Genomic DNA, 19,437 nt, shown 5'->3' with positions numbered 1-19,437 from the left:
ATTCTAAAGTAATAGAAATATAATTGTTGAAATTATATTGTTGTGAGCCAGGTTCAGGTGTGAAGAAGTTTCGGAGACTGATGAAGACTTAACATAGCACGGTTTATTGGGCCCGGGGAGATACAGTGCCAGCATACAACATGTGAACACGTCATAGGTTTCTCTATTAGGTCACCTTTCACCAAGAACAACTATCTATCTGATAGTTTAGACTCCAGTGCTTCATTATATTGGAATCTCTCACTATCCATGAGTTGTTCTCTAATCTGTGGAGTCAGTGAGTTCTTGTAGGACTTAACCTTGTAAGATTCCCAGAGAACACTGATATCTGCTAGCCTGACGTCTGAGCTACTGTCTCTAACTAATCAGTCTATTGTTCTCTTCCTGACGAGGACAAGTACGTGTGAGAAATACCTAAAGCTATAATGTCAAGAACTTATGGGGTCAGCTAAATTACTCTAAGCTAGACCTGTCTTACCTTTCCCTGTTACATCATTTAAGACACCTAAGAAATATTCTCAACAATAATGGTTCGTTATGTAAGGTCTTTATACTCCACTGAAGTAAAGTAGTGAAATAGTTATGTTTTTATATTGCATTTCTGTCAATAAATCCTCAGAAATATTACACCTTTAAATATACATAGCTATATAGATAAAATGTTTACCTCACAACCTCTATGTCAATAAGTCGGTGCAGTAGTAGTATATACCTTTTTTTATTCTGGAAGGAAAACCCACTGGATGACAATGTGCTCCATATCTTAAAATCCCTCTGACAGAACATAAAATAATAAATATGAGATCATGAATTAAATAATCATTTGAATAAATAAAGTGTTAAAGCTGCGTCACCTCACATTACTTTATGTCAGGGGTAATAGCAAAGATATGTCTTTTTGAAACTCACGTTTCTTTTAATGGAATAATCACAACTGAGTCCAAACATGCGTTTGCCGTTTATAGCGTAATCAGACATTTACGTGATTATAGGCAATTATAGAAGCATATTGTTGCTGATGGAATATGTGTTTGGTATGTCTAATATCCTTGTTTATATTTGGAAAATGGACTGTAGCCAATAATTAACATGATTTACACTGGAGGCAGTTGTCCTAAAGTTTCTTGAAGGTCATCGAAAAGTGTTTTTTTTTTTTTTTTGACTATTTGGTCTGGGTATCATTGGATAATCCTTAATTAATTTGTAATTCAAAAATGTAAATCTGTTATTTGTTTCTAAATAAAACAATTGACCATTTTTGGTGTCAGAATTTAAAACAAATGAAACAATCTGTAAGCACTTGGCCAGTCTGGGCCATCATGAGATACAGATGATCAGTTGAGAAACTGGAATGTGAACTATTATTTATTACTATACTATACTAATTACTATAATTTAGCAGAACACATGGTAGATGTAATTAAAATAAAGATATAGTATGTTTAATCATTGGTACGCATCTTTGATTTCATTCACACTATTCAGTGTAAATGCACAAATTTGATTTACTTATAAGTCCATTGCACATTTTTTCTTAAAGGAATAATCTGTCATTTGTTCAAGTAGAACAGAAATTGTCTTCTAATCACAATATTTACGCAAACATCTTTGGGAATCTTATTCGCTGCTACTGGAATAGGCACCCATGCCAAGCTTACGCCCTTGGTGGACCATGTTCAACACAGATGTGCCAAAGAGTGACGAGAGTGTTTATGTGGTTAATGAATCCTCACGTGAGAGCCCGCACCAAGACCAACGAGAAACACCACAACGGGCCCGGATGTTGTACGATATTGGCTTCAAAATAAATGTATATATTTGGTCACGGTTGAAAAATGAACGGGCGGGTCTTAAGATTGTACAATATTCATATTTTTTAAAAAAACATTTAAGTGTTGATTAAGCAATGAACCACCCAAAGTGAAAAGAAACAAACAAATCCGTGTGATTTTATTCTGATCCACCTTATTCTGAAAACTGTAACCAGAAGTTGTTGATTCAACAGTTTGACAGTAGTGAAGTCTGTCTCTGGTATCATAGTCCAGTTTTGTAAGCTTTTGTGTGGCGTACTTTCATGAATTGACTTCACCGTCGGTTGGAAACGACTCCGCTTAACATTAAGTGTGGTATTGATTAGGGCGAGGTAAATGTAAGGATGTGCAACGTTAGTTTAAGTTGCTGACGCTAGCTGACACCATAACGTTATATTTCCTGAGCTGTTCGGGAGAGTTAGCTGTGTGGTTCACTGACCCTCGGCTACATGGCGACTTAGCAACGCTGTTACATACACAGCAACATAATTTAGCTGTTTTTAGCAAAAATGCCTCAACTTGTGGACTCCGACGAAACAACCCAATTGCTCAGGGATGATGCAAGCAGGTGAGTGCAGACCTCAGTTGCTGTTCACTTTCATGAATAAACCACTATAACGTTACTGTAAAGGTGGAGGTAAGTTAAACATTCATAAGGTAACACTAGTTTTACAAGTGCATTGCATACCAAACTGGTATCACTGACCCTGTTAATGTTGTGCGACCCATACTTTATGTAAACAATTTGGGTCACATTGGTTCGCTGTTTTTGCTGTGTTGTTGCGTGTTAACGAGCAATAACCTCAAATCACCTGTAAGTTACTGTCGTGTCCTCTTGCCTGTGTACAGTGTTGACTCTCAGGATGAAGAGTACAAGAGTCGGTGGAGGTCAATCCGAATCATGTACTTCACCATGTTTCTCAGCAGTGTAGGTGAGGATGCCCACGATCTACAGGGAGTTTTGAATCTTAAACCTGTGCAAGAAGTCTGTTGCAGAGACACTTCACTAGGGTTTCAACAAGTTATGTGTGTATGGGAAATGGGCCTCTTCCATACAAAGGGGTTGATCATTATTAAAGAATCCCTGTCTCTTGGCATTCTGTTCTGTAACTTAAAATACATCTGACATCCCTGTTGAAAGACAAACCGAATGACAAAATCCTCCTATAGGTATTAAGAGTTTATACATCCAGTTAGAGATGCTTACAGAGGCACATTTTCCATCTTAACCAGCTAAAGAACACACTCAGAAACACAGCAGGTAAAACATTTCTGCACCACGAAAGAATTGGAGCTTTTTTGCAATAAGTAAGGTCACTGTGAATATGATGCATTTCATTGTGTTTGCCTGTCTAGTATGATCTGATTCATAACACAATGTCTTTGTGTCCTTTCAGGTTTCACAATTGTCATCACATCACTGTGGCCCTATTTGCAAAGGGTATGTATGGCTTCTTGACTGTTAGGAAGTGAAAGAAGCTTCAAAGGATATTATGGGGACTTAATTTTTGGATTTAGCAGTCAAACTGAGTACAAAAGTCATTCTAAATAAATACTGCTGTACATTCTGGTTGTGTGTCAACTATAACTGCATGCTTCAACAATGGGACACTTACTATATTTGCATTTTAGCAATGTCATCATAATGTCATAAGTTAACTGCAGGATCTTCCATAGAACATGCATATGCCTTTACATATTGTTATTGTTGGTATTGTTTCTTGTAGATTGATGATGGCGCCGATGCCACCTTCCTGGGATGGGTGGTGGCAGCCTACAGTCTCGGTCAAATGGTGGCATCACCCATTTTTGGCCTTTGGTCCAACTACCGGCCACGCAGGGAGCCACTCGTGTGCTCTATCTTCATCAACCTGTTAGCCAATATCTACTACGCCTATGCATACCTGCCCAGAACCAATAACAGGTTCCACCTGCTCATGTCCAGAGCCTTTGTGGGCTTTGGAGCAGGTGATTTTTAAAAAAAGATTTGTTTTTGAAATTCCCACAAAACTTCTCATTTAATACCATGCCATATACTCATAAACTACATAAAGCTGTGCTCAACTGTGTATTCATGGGATCCATGTCACGCAATTCCTAACATTAGATTTGGTCTTTTTTATCGTAGGCAACGTTGCGGTGGTGAGGTCATATGTTGCTGGAGCTACATCACTGAAGGAGAGGACCAGTGCCATGGCGAACATGAGTGCCTGCCAGGCCCTGGGTTTCATCCTGGGACCAGGTAAAAATGTAAATCAGCCCCGTTTAGAGAGCAATGATTTGAGCGTAGTGTATGAAGGGAGAAACAACAAGAAAAAAGTTGGTTGTTTGTTTTAACGTTTACATACGTTTGTATACGTTAGCTCTGCAGGCATGCCTGTCATTCATTGGAGAGCGTGGTGTCACGGTTAATGTCATAGACCTGCAGCTCAACATGTACACCGCTCCTGCTTTCCTGGCTGCAGCGTTTGGCCTCATCAACATCCTGCTGGTTGTTTGGGTGCTGAGGTGAGGCTTTCCCTGCATGTATATACAACGTGTCTCCTTGTTTTTCTGTAGATTTTCTAATTTTGGCACGTCTATATAATATCCCTTTACTGTTTACTCCAAAACCAATCATAGATCCTTGGATTTAGCTACACTTCTGTCAGTTCATGTACAGTATTAGGTTTCTCAATGCTATTTTAATTGATTAAGATGCCTATTTTGATTCTTGTCAACAGAGAGCACCGTGTTGATGACCATGGAAGGCACATGCCAGCCATCAACTGCACATCGGAAGGTATTAATTGTCCTTTTTTTAAACTTAATTTTTACATAAGGTTGCCATAACAAGTAGTGAAATGGTGTACAAACAAAGAAGTTGAGGCCCACTTAAGCGATCTAAGAAGAGTAAAAGGCAGCCCTAAACCAGGCCCATGCTACTGGAACCTCTGAGAATTAAGATAACAAAGTACATTTACAGTATTTGTAGTTGTCGGTGCAGGATATTGGTTTGTGTTTTTGGCTCCAGGCATTTTATTATCTTCTTCATTTTCCTGTAGATAGCGTTGACATAAGTGAAGAAACTGAGGAGACCATCGATCAGGTAGCGGTCCTGACTTCCAACATCCTCTTCTTCGTCGTCATGTTCATCTTTGCTGTCTTTGAGACGTATGTATTTCAGTGCAGACCTCTGAGGCAGTCGAGTTAGAGTATGAAAAAGACACGTATTGCTGCTTTACCCCCGCCTCTTCATATGCTCAGCTGTAGAAGTGTGACTGTATGTTTTTGTGATTTTTCAGAATTGCCACCCCTTTGTCTATGGACATGTTCGCTTGGACAAGGAAAGATGCCGTGTTATACAATGGCATCATTATCTGCTGCATTGGATTTGAATCCATATTGGTGTTTCTTGTTGTAAAAGTGGCCTCTCAAAGGTACCCTCCCTCATGCATGTATGGATTCGATAATTTTTTTTATTTCATCTTCGGTGGATTTGGTTAAACAAGAAGAATGTTTATTTCCTTCCAGAGTCGGGGATCGTCCTGTGTTGCTAGTAGGCTTGGCCATCATATTCTGTGGCTTCTTTATTCTGCTTCCATGGGGCAATCATTACCCTAAAATCCAGTGGGCAGGTAGGCAGGTTTTAATTTCAGAGAGAGTGATTAATTGCAACAGATTGAATACCATTTTTATGTCCTAATGTTGGTGTGTAGTGGTGCCAATTCTTGGTGCAGTTGAAAATGATCACTATGGCTGAGTTTTCAAGTGTTCATGTTCTTTTCTTGTCAAAATACAGACCTCAAAAACAACTCTTTGGTCAGTCAGATGTCTGAAGCCTCTATAGCCTCCAACAGTTCTTTGGAGCCAACAGGCTGCCCATATGAACAGACCTGGTGCCAGTATACACCTGCCATCAATCTGGCCCAGTATATCTCATCTGACATCCTCATCGGGGTGGGATACCCAGCCTGCAACGTGATGTCCTACACACTGTATTCCAAAATCCTCGGACCCAAACCTCAAGTAAGAAGACTTAACAAATACAATTCTCAAAAGTTTGCTTTACTTTGAAACTTAATAACATGACCATATTAAGATTTTGCATCTTTTGAGAACCCAGATGTTTACTGTTGCTTTCTGCAGGGTGTGTACATGGGATGGTTGACAGCCTCAGGGAGCGGGGCGCGGACATTGGGCCCAATTTTTGTCTCCCAGGTGTATACCATCCTGGGACCCCGCTGGGCCTTCAGCCTCATCTGTGGTATGGTGGTAGGGGCCATCTTCCTCTTCGGGTCTGTCTACCACAGACTCATCGCCTTTTCTGTACGCCACGGAAGGACTGCAGAATAACAAGTTAAGATTTGCCACTGGAGAAACTGATTCCTACTTTTATTCTCAAAGACTTTAAGCCAAAATTCAAGCTAAAATGGCCTTTGAAAATCTAAGGCGAAGAGATAAGGCCAGGTTCTTTCTTATGACGTGACCAAAGCTGGCTGCTTCACAGTTCTTCAGTTAAAAGGGAGCAAGCACTCTATGGCGTTGCCCTGTATGACGTGGGCCCATCACATCAAACTGATCATAGTTTTAAATCAATGTGTTACTAAATATTTTGTTACTGAAAGCGCAAGTTGTTGCATTGTTCGGCACAAACATAAATTAATTATTAAAGCTGCAAGCAGCGTTGGGCGGGCCCTCGCACTTGTAGTGTGTCCAGGTGTGAGGTGGCCGCATTGCATTGCCAGTGCGGCTGTGAATTTGTTATGTGATTTGGACACTGAACAAAGGTGTTATACGTCACTTCCTGTGTCCCCTTTGTGGGACTGCAGAGCACTTGGCACTACGACTATACGTGAATATTGGCGTGTAGATGTGTTTGTGGTGTGACAGTTATCAAGCACGTAAAGTTTGGTACAGATTTGAGCATGTACAGTCAAGTTAGGACGACTTCATGTTTCATGGCGAAGCATGGAACTTCGTCGCCCCGCCAAGGATATGCCATTTAAGGAAAACTTGCACGCTTTACAACATGACATCATCAATGTGTTAAGAGTTTTCTGAGATAGTTTTGATAGATATAGCCAACCTACAAGAAGTGGTTCATCTCAGCATGAAAGTAGTCACTTCCTGTTGCCAGCAGGTGGCGCTGTGACTACAGGTGAAATTAGGCTTGTAGATGTGTTCAGGGTGGGACTCTTATCAAACAAGTAAAGTTTGGCGCAGATGTGAGCATGTGGACTGAAGTTACAACAACTTACTGTTTCATGGCGAATCATCAATTTTGGACGCAACGCAACGGGCACACCATTTGATGAAAACTCACCATTTATACAACTTTTAATCGTCAGTGCCTTTAGAGTAGACAGGGAAAATCTGAAGTTGGTCAGACTAATTTTCGCTAGTTCGCTAGTGTGAAAGTGTGTAAATCATCCAAAAATGACCATAAAATTCAAAATGGCTGACTTCCTGTTGGGTTTAGGGCATCTCTCCAAGAGGCTTTTTGCTACGCCTGGACATGCTACATGTATCACAGAAATTTCGTACACGTAGGTGAAACTTTGTCCGGGGGCTGTTCTGTAGGGGGCGTTTTGCCATGCCCATGAATTATGTGTTTGCAGAGTTTTCTAGGATGTTTAGTCCCCCAGAATTGAGGTTACTTTGCAAAAAAAAGAAAAAAAATATTCCTTCAGTTTCAGTAGGGACCTCCACAGGTTTCGTGCTCGGGACCTAATAACATTTTTTAATAGACGGACTAATTTAGTAAAGGCTTTGTAAGACCTGAAAAGCTCAGAATGTCTTTATACTGAATCATAACATCTATGAAATCCACCAGGAGCTAAATCCAATAGGAGATACCACAAACCCAAAATAAATGCTATCAAATTGTTTGATATTTAGTTTTTAGTGCCATAAAATGTGCTGACTCCTGAATTATGTTTTATTCAATTGATGTGGCATTCTCTGTAATTTATTTACTGATTGAACATCTTTAAAATTGTTATTTTGCTGTTTCAGTAAAGAAATTAACACACACTGTTTTTTCTGTGCAATGATGGTTGTAGTGGAAGAAATGTGACTCTTGAGAAAGAAGCAAACATTACAAATGGTACATTTCCACATTCAGCTGTTTCTCTCTAAAGGAAGATTCATATTTTCCTATTTCTGTTAATGGCTCCGCTTGGGGTTGTTTAAAACTACAGGTTGTTGTCTACCTGAAATCATTCAGAAAATGATGTGTAAATGTGTGGATGCTAATGATTTACTGAGTGATTCATTATAAAATGGATGTGATCTTAAATTCTCAATGTCACATCATGTTAAATCTTATGAGAGAGAGACTTGAGAAAAGACTTTTTCATCCCTTATGTGCAAGATGCAAGATCATATGCGGTATATCACTTTACTGATCCTCAGGGGGCAAATGTTAAGACAGCACAAGAGAAGGGCACAAAAGTAAAGGAGCTTTTTACATGATATAGATCAAATGTGAAATTAAATAACAATTAAAAGCAATGCACTTTACATATATGCAATCTACAATAAAATACACTAATGTAATTTAGTAGGTTTGTAAAATATGTGATATAGTTTAGATGGATAGTTTTAGCCCCAAACATTTCAAACCTTGATTTTACAATACAGTTTTTCCATAGGGCATATAGTAAACATCAAACATGTACATAGTACATTGAAAATCAGCCAGTAGAGTGCACTGTACTTGCTTTCTGATGTGACAACAGCAGGAAAGCAGCAGTAATGTGGAGTGTGTGCTAAATTATTTCACAGAGGGAGTGTTGCTGTATGCGCATGCGTCCGGCAGGGGGCAGCAAAGGGGCTTTACCGGGAAGTAACAGCGCGCATGCGTATGATAGAAGAGCCCGTCTGATAAGACGATGCAGGAAAGTTGAGAGCGCGCAACAAAATGCACGTCGGGAAAGTTAGAGGCTGCTGACATTAGTGTTACATTAATGCAGTTTTCTGTGTAATTAAGTCGAATTTAAGAGTATATGCAGCCGTGGGAGGGCACGCATTAGTAAACATGGAGATATTTAGAGACGAGACAGGTAAGGAAAACTGCTTATTTGTCTCTCTAAGAAGTTGGTGGCCAGTTTAGCTAACGAGCAAGCTAATTACAGATTCATTACTGCCTAATGGTTTTATTTTTTTACATGGGCTTTCTTGTCTTCCTCTTTTTTCAGAGTTCACAGATATACGAATGGTCGTAAGTAACGTTACACTTTCTTAAGTTCCCTCTGTGGCGTGCGTTTGTGTGCACAAAGCAAATAACGTTATCGTTACTTGAGAGAAAGGCCCACATGTTGGCGTATTGAAGCTAACATGAGCACGAAACTGCTCTCAGCATTGGCACACGTCCTCAATGTAGCAGCACCCGTCGTGCAGCCTGTAACGTTACTTTAAAGCTACTAATGGATTAATCGTTATACACTTTGGTCAGTCTTGCTGACTAACGTTATTTGCTGTTTAGAGACATCTTGAAACAGCACGTCCTCACTTCCTGTGTGCATTCAGCACTAAGACGGGCTTTGTGAGCGTAGCTAACGTTTCTTCCCATATAAAACAAAGAGTTAGCTTTGCAACGATACATATGACTGGCACGCATTGATTTGAAAACACTGATTAATTAAGACCTAATGTTAATGTCAGTAATGCCAGTTTTTGTGTCTTAATTATTGTGTTGACAAAGCCCCATTTCCCGTTTTGAATGCTACATTGTTTACACGATGGCGTCATCTTCTCTTTTTTTGGGGTGGCGATGGTGTAGTGGCTCATTTTTTTTAAAATTTATTTCTTGGCCCTGTGATGGACAAAAAACATTAGCCTGATTTTATTTACATGCTTTGTTTCACTTCCTGAGTTTCATAATCTTGTAGCATAATGTTTTCCTCATGTGTCTTATCACCACTCTACAACAGTATTTTAGAATAGCTTGTGAAATATGGACATTTTCATCAGATTAGTATCAGTCTCCAGAGTTGTTTGCTTTTAAATGTTTTTAATGATGTGCCAGTGAGTCAGCTTACTCTGGGTAATGGAAAGTGAAACTTAGGGCAGTGCTTCATTATCAGTAAACTCACCAGAACTTGAGCTTAGTCAGTACTGGCATAGTTATGCGGCCATGTATGTATGTAGGAAAATAGAAGCTTCAAGACTGAAATGTAAGGTCTTTGTTGATCTTATCTTATATTTGTAAGAAACTATGTGAAGCCGAAGTTCACATCTCTCTTTCTCCTGTCCAGCATAGGGTTGTGGATATGTTCGAGAAACGTCCTCATATTCAACGGATAGTAAGACTTGGCCTTCTTGGTAAGAACCATCGCAAATTTTCTACACACACAAGTCTGTTTTCAGTGTTTTTTATTTGTGAAATTGTTAAACTTGATGTAAGGTTTTACACATTTTATTCAGGAAGTTCATGACATGTGTTGAGTCTAACTTTATAAAACGCTCTCTTCCGTAGCAGGTATGGACTATGGTGATGAGCTAGATGTTACAGATGAGGATGATTACAAATATGACAACTGGGTACACGGTCATAGCAATTCCCATGGGTACCCGAGGCTCTCTGACAGAAGTAGCGATAGAGGATTAAGTGGGAACCATACAAGGGCATCCAGATCTGGTTATCAACCTCCACTGCATTACTACACTTCAGCGTGTGATCTTTCTCGCCCACTCTCTGAGTTAAAAGTTAAGGAAAAAGAGAGCGTAAGTTCACTTCTGTTTTGTCTGTCTTGTCATGTTGGATTATTTAATCATGATGGGAAGTGACTCTACAGAGTTCAAATGGTTGAAATCTGTGCAATGTTTTGTTTTTTTGCAACTCTTAGGATACTGAAAGAAGATCCCGTTTATTACAAGAACCCAAAAAAAAGAAAGGAAAGGCTGAGAAGAAGCGGCTTAAAAAACAGGTAAAATCTGCAACTTTAATAGTAAGTCTATAGTAATGTGTGAGTGTCAGGTTGTGTAAATTAAACCCATTGCATGTATTCTTGTCCAACAGAAACAGAAGGAGAGAAAGAGGCTTGAGAAGTTGGAGAAGGAAAAGCAGAACCCTGAAAAAAATGAAGGGGTAGTTATTGTTTTTTGTGCACCATCTTTTAGAGAGTTGCAAATGGAAGCCTCCACAAATCATTCGAGGTGCACACTCATATTTTAACATGTTTTACAGGAAAATGGTGATGCACAGCAAAGTAAAGCAGAGAATGGTCAACCAGATGATGCATCCAATTTTCGTGATAAACGGTTGGCTTCAGGAAAAGATACAGACAGCAGCGACAGTAGTGAAGATGAATCCAGTGATGAAGATAGTGACACCAAGGATGACTCGGGTGACTCTGAGGTTACTAGTGCTCATTGTATTGTAATTCTTACTTCATTTAAAGAATTGCATTTACCCAAATCTCTTTTGGGTGATTATATTGTGTAAAGTTTGGTTTGGCCACTTAAAATGAAAAATATTGTATTGAATGTATAATTTGGTATTTTTGTTAACTGCTTTTATAAAACTTTATTCCAAAGATTAATTTTAACTAACACTCTTCTGCTTTGTGAGCCATAACTTTGGCTTAGGAAGGTGACTAATTGTGTCTCTATTCTTCCTTTTTTGTGTGTTGTTGTGTTTTTTTTTTTTTTTTGTTTTTTTTTTAAGGAACTGGATATGACAAGTACTTTTGTAAATAAGGCTGCTCTTATAGCCAGGCGTAAATTGGAGCAGAAGCCCAGGCCTGAGAGGAGGGAGAAAAAGAAGACTCCGGTTAATGAAGAACCTAAAACTGTCCCCGACAACTCCAACGGAGACCCGGAGGTTGAAAAGAAGGTGATGTATTTTGTATAGAAGTCAGACTCTGACTCATCGGTGATGATGATGATTATTCCAGCGACTAAAGGCTGACCATGATACAGCAACAATAACTATAAGATTTTTCCATTAAGGTGTATGGGATGTGGTTGCCCATCTCATTTTTCTCTTACTGTCTGAACAGGATTCAGTCCCTGCCCCCAGCAGCTCCGCCTTTGAAGATAATGTAAAAATAAGTACCGATCTTGCAAGTAAGTTTTGTCCATCTCATGTACACGCACTCAATCTTCCAGATTCACTGATCATGATTTGTAGAATGATACTTATTCATGTTGGTACTGAATGATTATTTGAAATATTAGCAGTCGCTCTATGGACATGTGAAATATCCAAATCACAGGAGTTACGGTGCTATAGAAATGCCCTGGCCTACGAGTCATCATTTTTAGATTTCATCTGTGAATTATGTCAATGAAACCTTTTCTTTCTCCTTTTCTCTGTAGATACCGGAAATAGGTTTGCAAGTGCTGGAGACTTTAATATGGCTGTGAAGTATTTCACAGATGCAATTAAATACAACCCTACAGAGTTTAAGTAAGAATAACAACTTCACTTGGTTTGAAATACATTCGCTGACACCTGCAGCTGGTTTTAATGCAACGTTTTAATTGTTATTTCTGTTGCAGGTTGTTTGGCAATCGTTCCTTCTGTTTTGAAAGGATGCGAGAATATGAGAAGGCGCTGACTGATGCAGAGTTGTCTCTCAACATGTGTCCAGGCTGGGTTAAAGGTCTGTTTAGAAAGGGCAGAGCTTTGGCAGGTCTAAAGGTAAGTGGTCTAATAAAATCAGCACCACCCATGTGTGCCCTGTTATAAATGTCATGTAGTAGTTAACGCAGGGTAATGCCGATACTGCTTTTTGATTTCTTTTACATATTCCCCATATGCATGCAAACGTACACTTTTGTAGTAATTATGGCCTGTGAGCCACTATTTAGTGTTTGCTTTTTCTCTCTATATTGAACTGTGACCACAAACTATGGTGGATATATAAAAATTAGCGCTGTCCCTGACTAAGGATTTACATAGTCGAATCTGAATTGTCAAGTCTTGCCTAAAGTTGACTGATAGTCGAATCACGCGTTCGCAGTGATGGCAAGCGGGGGCGGGTTTCACACACTGTAGCTCCGCTTCAATCTTGAGAAGCTGCAGAGCTGCAGCCTTTATTCATTCGTCAGTGTAATTTACACTGTAGGTACATTTCCAGCTAAACTGAGGCTTATTGTTGACCATTTTCTCTTTGCTCGCCTGCCATTCACCGGTATTGTGCCGAGTTTTGCATGCATGGCATGTCGCGGTTTGTGTGGTTCATCAATGGTGATCTATGATCCGAACGTCCTGCAAGGTGCGGACAACTCGGCCCTACATCTGTGAAGCTGGGACTTCATCTTTTCAGCAAGTGTTCACCAAAATGACATGATCCTCGTTTCGCTTCGACTTTGAGATTGTCATTCGATTCAGGCTCCGCCCATCGAAGAATCGAATATTCAACTATTCGGGGGTCAGCCCTAATAAAAAATAAAATAAAAATTGTTTGTTCCATAACAACTCTAAATATGATCCACCTCTTACCAGCTTTGTAGTTGAGACTAACTTCTAAGTTAGTCATTTATCATTAGTGTTTACATTGTTTTGTTTACTCCCAGTATTTCAGGTTGGAATGACTTTGTAATCACTTTGGCCTTGTTGCAACGCCATTGAACTAATTCCAAGAGTCATTGAGCTGCACAGGCTCACATTATTTACTCAAGACTTGTTTTGACTTGCTGTCGCTGTAAACCTTAATAACTGGGCTGATTAGACCAGCAGCATGACAGTCAATGAGCCTGAACTTTGATTTAGTCCTGAGCCAGTGAGTAATGACGTTCATCATTTTGTGTTCTCTGTTCTTCTAGAGGTATGAGGAGGCTGCACAGGCCTTCAGGGAGGTTCTCAAACTGGACAGTTCCTGCGCAGAGGCTGCCCAGGAACTGATGCGAGTGCAGATAACACAGCTAATGGTGTGTAACACTAACATCCGTGATGGCGTGTAGCCACCAGTAGGGGAGGTAGCTGGGGAAAGTGGTGGCCAAACAGTGCTGAACTTGGGGCTGGGCAATATATGGGCAAAAATTAAGTCATGATAATAAAATGTCATATCAGTCAACATTGCTAATTATCAGGATAAATGTCAAATCATTATTCCTTTCAAGTTTAAATGAGGATCTTTGCTCCTAAGTGAAAGTGGAAGAAACCAGATGGTTAATTGTGGCTTTAAACTGTTCTTTATGGTCAGAACAAACACTTGATGCCAAACAGTGGATCTCTTCACAAATCTGAGGTAGATCATTCAAAACAAATGAAAATCTTTTTTTCAACAAATATGCATGATTAAGCAAACAAAACTTCAGTCCTTTTTCCTGAACAAATATTTTAATACAAGTGCTGATTTGTTCGCAATTCAAATTATATTGAAAGGTTATTAAATATTTGACATGTTTATAGAGGGAAATTATATTGCAATAATTATCGTTTCATCACCCAGCCCTCGCTGTACTCCATGTAATCACATCCATTTGTTGCATTTTGAACAAAAACAAAAACACAACATTGTTTCTCAGCTCAGTAGTTTTATTAAAATGTATTTAAGACTTAAAGATTGTTTCACATTGAAGATGTGTTGGGTAAAGTCTTTAAAAGGTGTGCAGACAATCATTCATACAGGTGTTTAAACTTGGAATTCTATGTTTTGTTCCAGGCGTATGGTTTCACTCGGGATCAGAGCTCAAATGCTTTAATTATCCATGGAACAGTGAAACAAGCACTAAAGGTGCTGTCCAGATTAAATGGTCAACCAGGTGAGTGTCAGCCGGTCTGTGATTTTACTACCAAGGATTAGATTTAATGCGACTTCCATTTCCTCTGATGCATGGCAGCATATATTGTTTAAATAAAATCCCTGAAAGCCCAAATTGAATTGGTGTCTTAATACTGTGTGCATGTCTGTCTGTAAACAATACCAATTGTAAACACTTGTCTTTGTGTTTAGGAGCTATACAAAACTCCACGCCCCCACCGGCTCAAGTAGCAAATGTCTCCGGAGTGTCACCAGTCCTTTCAGCCAACACAAACCCTGCTCCTGCTCAGGCCCAGGGTGCACCAAAAACGGCACTTAACAAACCTTTAGGCCCAGTCCAAAATATGTCAAATGTCCAGAGTCACCCAAAGCCCATTCCTAATCAGGCCACGAAGACCAGCAATGGAGCCAGTCACCCACCACAGTGAGTACAGATTCTGTCACATTGCAGTGTTTAGAAATTACTTGAAACAAAGGCTTACCAGCATTTTTTTGCAGACCTAACTGCTCAACATACTGAGCGACAGAGTGCGACACCTAGTGGTAAAACTTGGTATTTGGGATAAACTGGATGTTTTGAATGTGCACAACCAAGACGGACTTGCAGATAGTGCAGATCTTTTAATTAACGCTCTTGAATGAGGAGACAAATATTTTTCAACAATTTTTTTTAGCCTTGTATGATTGTTGGAGCTGTAACAGCAGGTACCTAAATGAACTTTCGTTTGGAGCTGTATAATGTGAAAGTGCCCCGATCAGGATTTCAGGGCCGATCACGGGGTCTATTTGCATTATTAATTTAACTTTTGGTATTCTTAACAGCATTGTCGCCTATATTAAGCTTGAGATGAGGGAGTGTCATGAATCGACAGCTGTTTGTTTTATTGGCAGGCAGCATATTCCACTGTCTCTCTACCACTACTAACAACATAGCAGCCTACACTTGGCTGGGGAGGGGGTGTATTTTTTACATATAAGTTGTTCCTTATTTCACTATATATTTCTACTTAATTCTCCACCTTATTTTAGTGTTTAAACACAAACTGCTTTACCTGGCTCACTCGCTCACACACATTGCTTATTGGCCTTTTATAGACACAACCAATCAAACTATTTTGAACAAATAACAATCGGCTCACCCTTAATATAATGCTCTCCTGTGTTAAAGCTAAAATGTCTGCTGTTTGAATGTGGGAGACTGGCTGATCAGTTCTTGTATTGGACAAGCTTAATTAACTGCTCTACAGACAGCATACTTACGGTTATTGGCATTGCTTCTCCTTTAATTAGATAGTATATTGTAAGAGCAGAAAATCATTGAATGCTTTCATGCAATTCAAACTGTTATAAATGATGGTGTTTTTATCATTACAAAATTGTTTCTTACAAAATAACAGTCTGGATCTCTGTATATGTCGGTTTTAAGAAAAAACACATGTTCAATTAATCAATTTATTATTTTTTTCAACAGGGAGCTGTTTCCAGTTTGGGTGGGAAACTTGGTTTACCCAGTAACAGAGCTTGTGATAACCAGTCTGTTTAACAAGTAAGAGAACGTTGGTTTAGTGTTCATCTCCGTGCGATACTAAACCTGGCTTTCATGTTATTTATATCTTATTTATTACCACAGTTCAGTCTATCTGTAGTCAGACACTTGAGTTGCATAGTGTGTGATTATCTACACATGTCTTTTCTTGCAGGGTTGGTGAAGTCTATAGTGCAAAGGTTCTGACTTACAAACGATGCGCCTTCGTGAACTTTACAAAACAAGAGCATTGTGATGAAGCAATCCGGCATATTCATGTAAGCACACACTGAACTCTGTCTAATGGTCTTCCATTGCAATGTGACTATAGCCTGCCTACTTCAGTAACACATGATGGACATTGTGAAGGGGTGGCAGTCATTTTGTTTTCATTGTAAATTGCACATTTTCCCCTCCTGTGTACTGTACCTTTCTGATCTCATGAGTCCAGTTATATATGGGGCCATAAATGTGTTATATTTTTGAAATCGATCCCCTCTTGTTCCGGGGATGAGAAACTACAATTTCAACTATCCTGTCTCCAGATATCTGTTCTTATCAGAAAGCTTTGTAGGACTGGTGACATGGCCATGTTTATTACATTTTACTTGTCTCATGTCTTAATTCATCTACAAATACCATCTAAATTAGTTCTAATGAGCCCTGCTGAGGAATTTTAAAAAATGTCTTGAATACAGTTTTTGACAGGTCTTACAAATTGATTGGATTATGAAGTTAGGATTCCTTTTTATAAAGTTGCATTAACGCCAGTCTTGCTGTGACAGTTTGCGTTCTCTGTTTGCTCACACTGTAACAACCACAAAATGAAACCAATGTGGAACCAATACCCACTAATGCAAACTGCTCAGCCTGGTTGGGATTTATCAGATCACACCCAGATTCATGTAGCCTAGATCCTGTGTACACACAGACGTCAGTGTAAATAAATTCATTTAGTTAGCAAGTAATTCTGGGACTCAGGTCTCCCTTAATGTCCTTTTTGTTGTGTGTTTTTTTTTTTTTTTGCCAGGATGGATGCGAAATGGGTCTTAAATTGCATTCATGATGGTCTTAAAGTCTTGTTTAACTCACAACAAATTTTGTGATGATTGTTCACTTCTTCAGGGCTATGAGCTGAATGGCAATAAGATTGCTGTGAGATACCCAGACAGGATTCCTCAAGGCATGGGCATTTCCAAATCTGCCCTTAAAGCAGAGGACCTGCAAGATGAGAATGTGAGGTGAGTGCCTTTTTATATCCAACATTGATCTTAATATGGAATAGTTAATTATTTTGGGAACATTGCTTTCTTTTTCAGAGTTACAGAATGACACCAACCATGTCTGTGCAATAAGCACGCAGCTCGAGCCAAAACAGGGTTAGCTGTACATTGTTTGACATTGTTTTTTTTTTTGGACCACCCCATTTAAACAAAAACTGATCATAACCTTCACAGTATGGTTGGTCCTTTTGATGTAGCTAGGCAAACATACCAGGGTTACACCCCTAGTTGAAACTAATGTAGCCTGAGTGTAAATGAGTCACATCTAATCCATTGGTTCCAGGGTACCTTGTACGTTGTACGAGTACATTGATGCGAGGAATGCAGCTGGAAGCCGGAGACCTGTTCGCCCGTACAAACACGTCCCCGACTACAGAGGCAACAACAATCCCTGACAGGAATCAAGATGCCTTAGCTGTCAACGATCCACATTCTCAAAAGCAGAATACTGAAACTGTCCATGACGTGATTACCAATGATAAATATATACAGGGTTTTAAGTAGAGCTGCAACAATGAATCGATTAGTTGTCAACTATTAATTTCCAACTATTTTGATAGTCGATTAATCAGTTTGAGTAATCTTTTAAGAAAAGGGTCAAAATTAGATTTGGTTTCTGTAGGTTGTGGACAAAAGTCATGAGGACACCCTCTTGGACTTTGGGAAACACCGGTCTACATTTTTCACCATATGTCTGTTAAATAACTAATTGAGAAACTAATCTGCAGATTAATTGAATGATAGTAATCAGTAGTCCCAAGTTTTAAGGCTTTGCCTACTTTAAGTATTGTCAGTATTTTTTGTAAACCCCAGAAACCAATGCTTAGTTGGTAGAATTTAAAGAAGGAAGTATCAGTCACTGAAAATGACTCCCACCCTTCTTTATATATGCATTTTTAACTGAAGGTAAGAACTTAAATGATTAGGTTTACGTAAGATGCTGATTTCAGGTATTAACAAAAGCTTCTTGATGCCAAAAAGTCAGATATTGGTGGGACAATATTATAGGTTGAAATTGGTATTTTAAATATCAGTATACAGGGAAAGGTTTATAATTTTACATTTTTCACTTGAGGTTTAATTCCTAAACTAGTTTGTCCAGCAGACTCCAATGCTTATAACACTTTTTACAGTTGATATATAAACATGTCATTTTTGGTATACTTATTAATGATGACCATATTTACATATTGAGAACTTTAAATTAAGGTATTACAAGATCCTCACAGTTATGGCCTGTATCTAAATGATCTGTATTCACTGTACTTTTCATACAAGTTGCAGCTTTATCCTGTCTTGCTGTAAACGATCCTTATCTCATAATACAACAGGGATTATTTTGTTGCTTACATAATTACTGTTTAATGCATCGTGGTTCAATTTCATTCTGACGATCAGTGGTTGATTACAGGCTGGAAGATCTTACATTGTTTTATTCAGATGCCTATAATTATGGAGTTTGTTTGCAATTCAAGAATTAAAGATTCTTTTACATTCTGAATTCTGTCACGTTACTTAACCGTGGTTTTTAGCCACCCACAAAATTGAAGGGGTGTTGTTTACCTAATTTGTAAAAGAAACAACATATGGCAGCTTCAAATTATAATTTGCCTAAAAACCCAGAACAGTTGAAACTGTTGGAAGAATAAAACAGTGATTCAGAAAAGGAAAAGCTTTATTTTGATGGGCCTGTTGAGCGGGTTTCCTGTTAATCGGAAGGTCGGTGGTTCAATCCCCAGGCTGCATGTCAAAGTATCCTTGGCCAAGATACTGAACACCAAATTGCCTGCAGATGTAGTGTAAAAGCACTTTGAGTGGTCAAAGACTAGAAAGGCACATTTACATTACATTTATGTAGTACATAAGCACAATATAAACTAATTGACTTACAGTGGAGCTGGGGCTTTCAAGGTCCCCGGGGACATGTGCCCTCTTTGTTCAGGCAGTGATCCAGCTTTGGAAATTGGATTTTCTAAATGTAATCTTGGGGTCTACAAGCCAATAGATGGCAGCACAAGCTAAGTATTGGATCTGCAGAGAACTGTGTTTTATAATAGTTCCTAGATGGTGAAAACTGTTACAGCACAATGTTCTGATAGATAATATAAACATACCATTAC

General features: G+C 39.0%; 2 protein-coding genes across 7 annotated transcripts; both read left to right on the top strand.

Moving 5' to 3' along the window:
- Positions 1-2,021: 2,021 nt before the first annotated feature.
- On the top strand, positions 2,022-7,826 carry mfsd8 (major facilitator superfamily domain containing 8). Its single transcript, XM_046064270.1, has 12 exons — positions 2,022-2,379; positions 2,661-2,743; positions 3,209-3,252; positions 3,539-3,779; positions 3,940-4,053; positions 4,175-4,319; positions 4,535-4,593; positions 4,856-4,964; positions 5,096-5,230; positions 5,325-5,428; positions 5,593-5,819; positions 5,940-7,826. Exons 1-12 carry the CDS (start codon positions 2,321-2,323, stop codon positions 6,144-6,146), a joined length of 1,527 nt encoding a protein of 508 aa, XP_045920226.1. The 5' UTR covers positions 2,022-2,320; the 3' UTR covers positions 6,147-7,826.
- Positions 7,827-8,674: 848 nt separating this feature from the next.
- On the top strand, positions 8,675-18,818 carry LOC123980072 (tetratricopeptide repeat protein 31-like). 6 transcript variants are annotated; one of them, XM_046064265.1, is made up of 18 exons: positions 8,675-8,857; positions 8,993-9,015; positions 10,052-10,118; positions 10,276-10,520; positions 10,643-10,723; positions 10,816-10,884; positions 10,984-11,154; positions 11,464-11,631; positions 11,798-11,864; positions 12,117-12,207; positions 12,300-12,441; positions 13,569-13,673; positions 14,411-14,510; positions 14,702-14,933; positions 15,981-16,055; positions 16,210-16,312; positions 17,160-17,275; positions 17,601-18,818. In XM_046064265.1, exons 1-18 carry the CDS (start codon positions 8,833-8,835, stop codon positions 17,710-17,712), a joined length of 1,992 nt encoding a protein of 663 aa, XP_045920221.1. In that variant the 5' UTR covers positions 8,675-8,832; the 3' UTR covers positions 17,713-18,818. The 6 variants fall into 6 exon arrangements, with proteins under 6 accessions (XP_045920221.1, XP_045920220.1, XP_045920225.1 ...); XM_046064264.1 differs by having other exon boundaries at positions 8,676-8,857; positions 10,273-10,520; XM_046064268.1 differs by having other exon boundaries at positions 8,702-8,857; positions 10,057-10,118.
- The last annotated feature ends 619 nt before the right edge of the window (positions 18,819-19,437 follow it).

This window comes from Micropterus dolomieu, linkage group LG12 (assembly GCF_021292245.1).
Source record: "Micropterus dolomieu isolate WLL.071019.BEF.003 ecotype Adirondacks linkage group LG12, ASM2129224v1, whole genome shotgun sequence".
Classification (NCBI taxonomy): domain Eukaryota; kingdom Metazoa; phylum Chordata; class Actinopteri; order Centrarchiformes; family Centrarchidae; genus Micropterus; species Micropterus dolomieu.
This window is presented reverse-complemented; position numbering and strand designations above follow the sequence as displayed.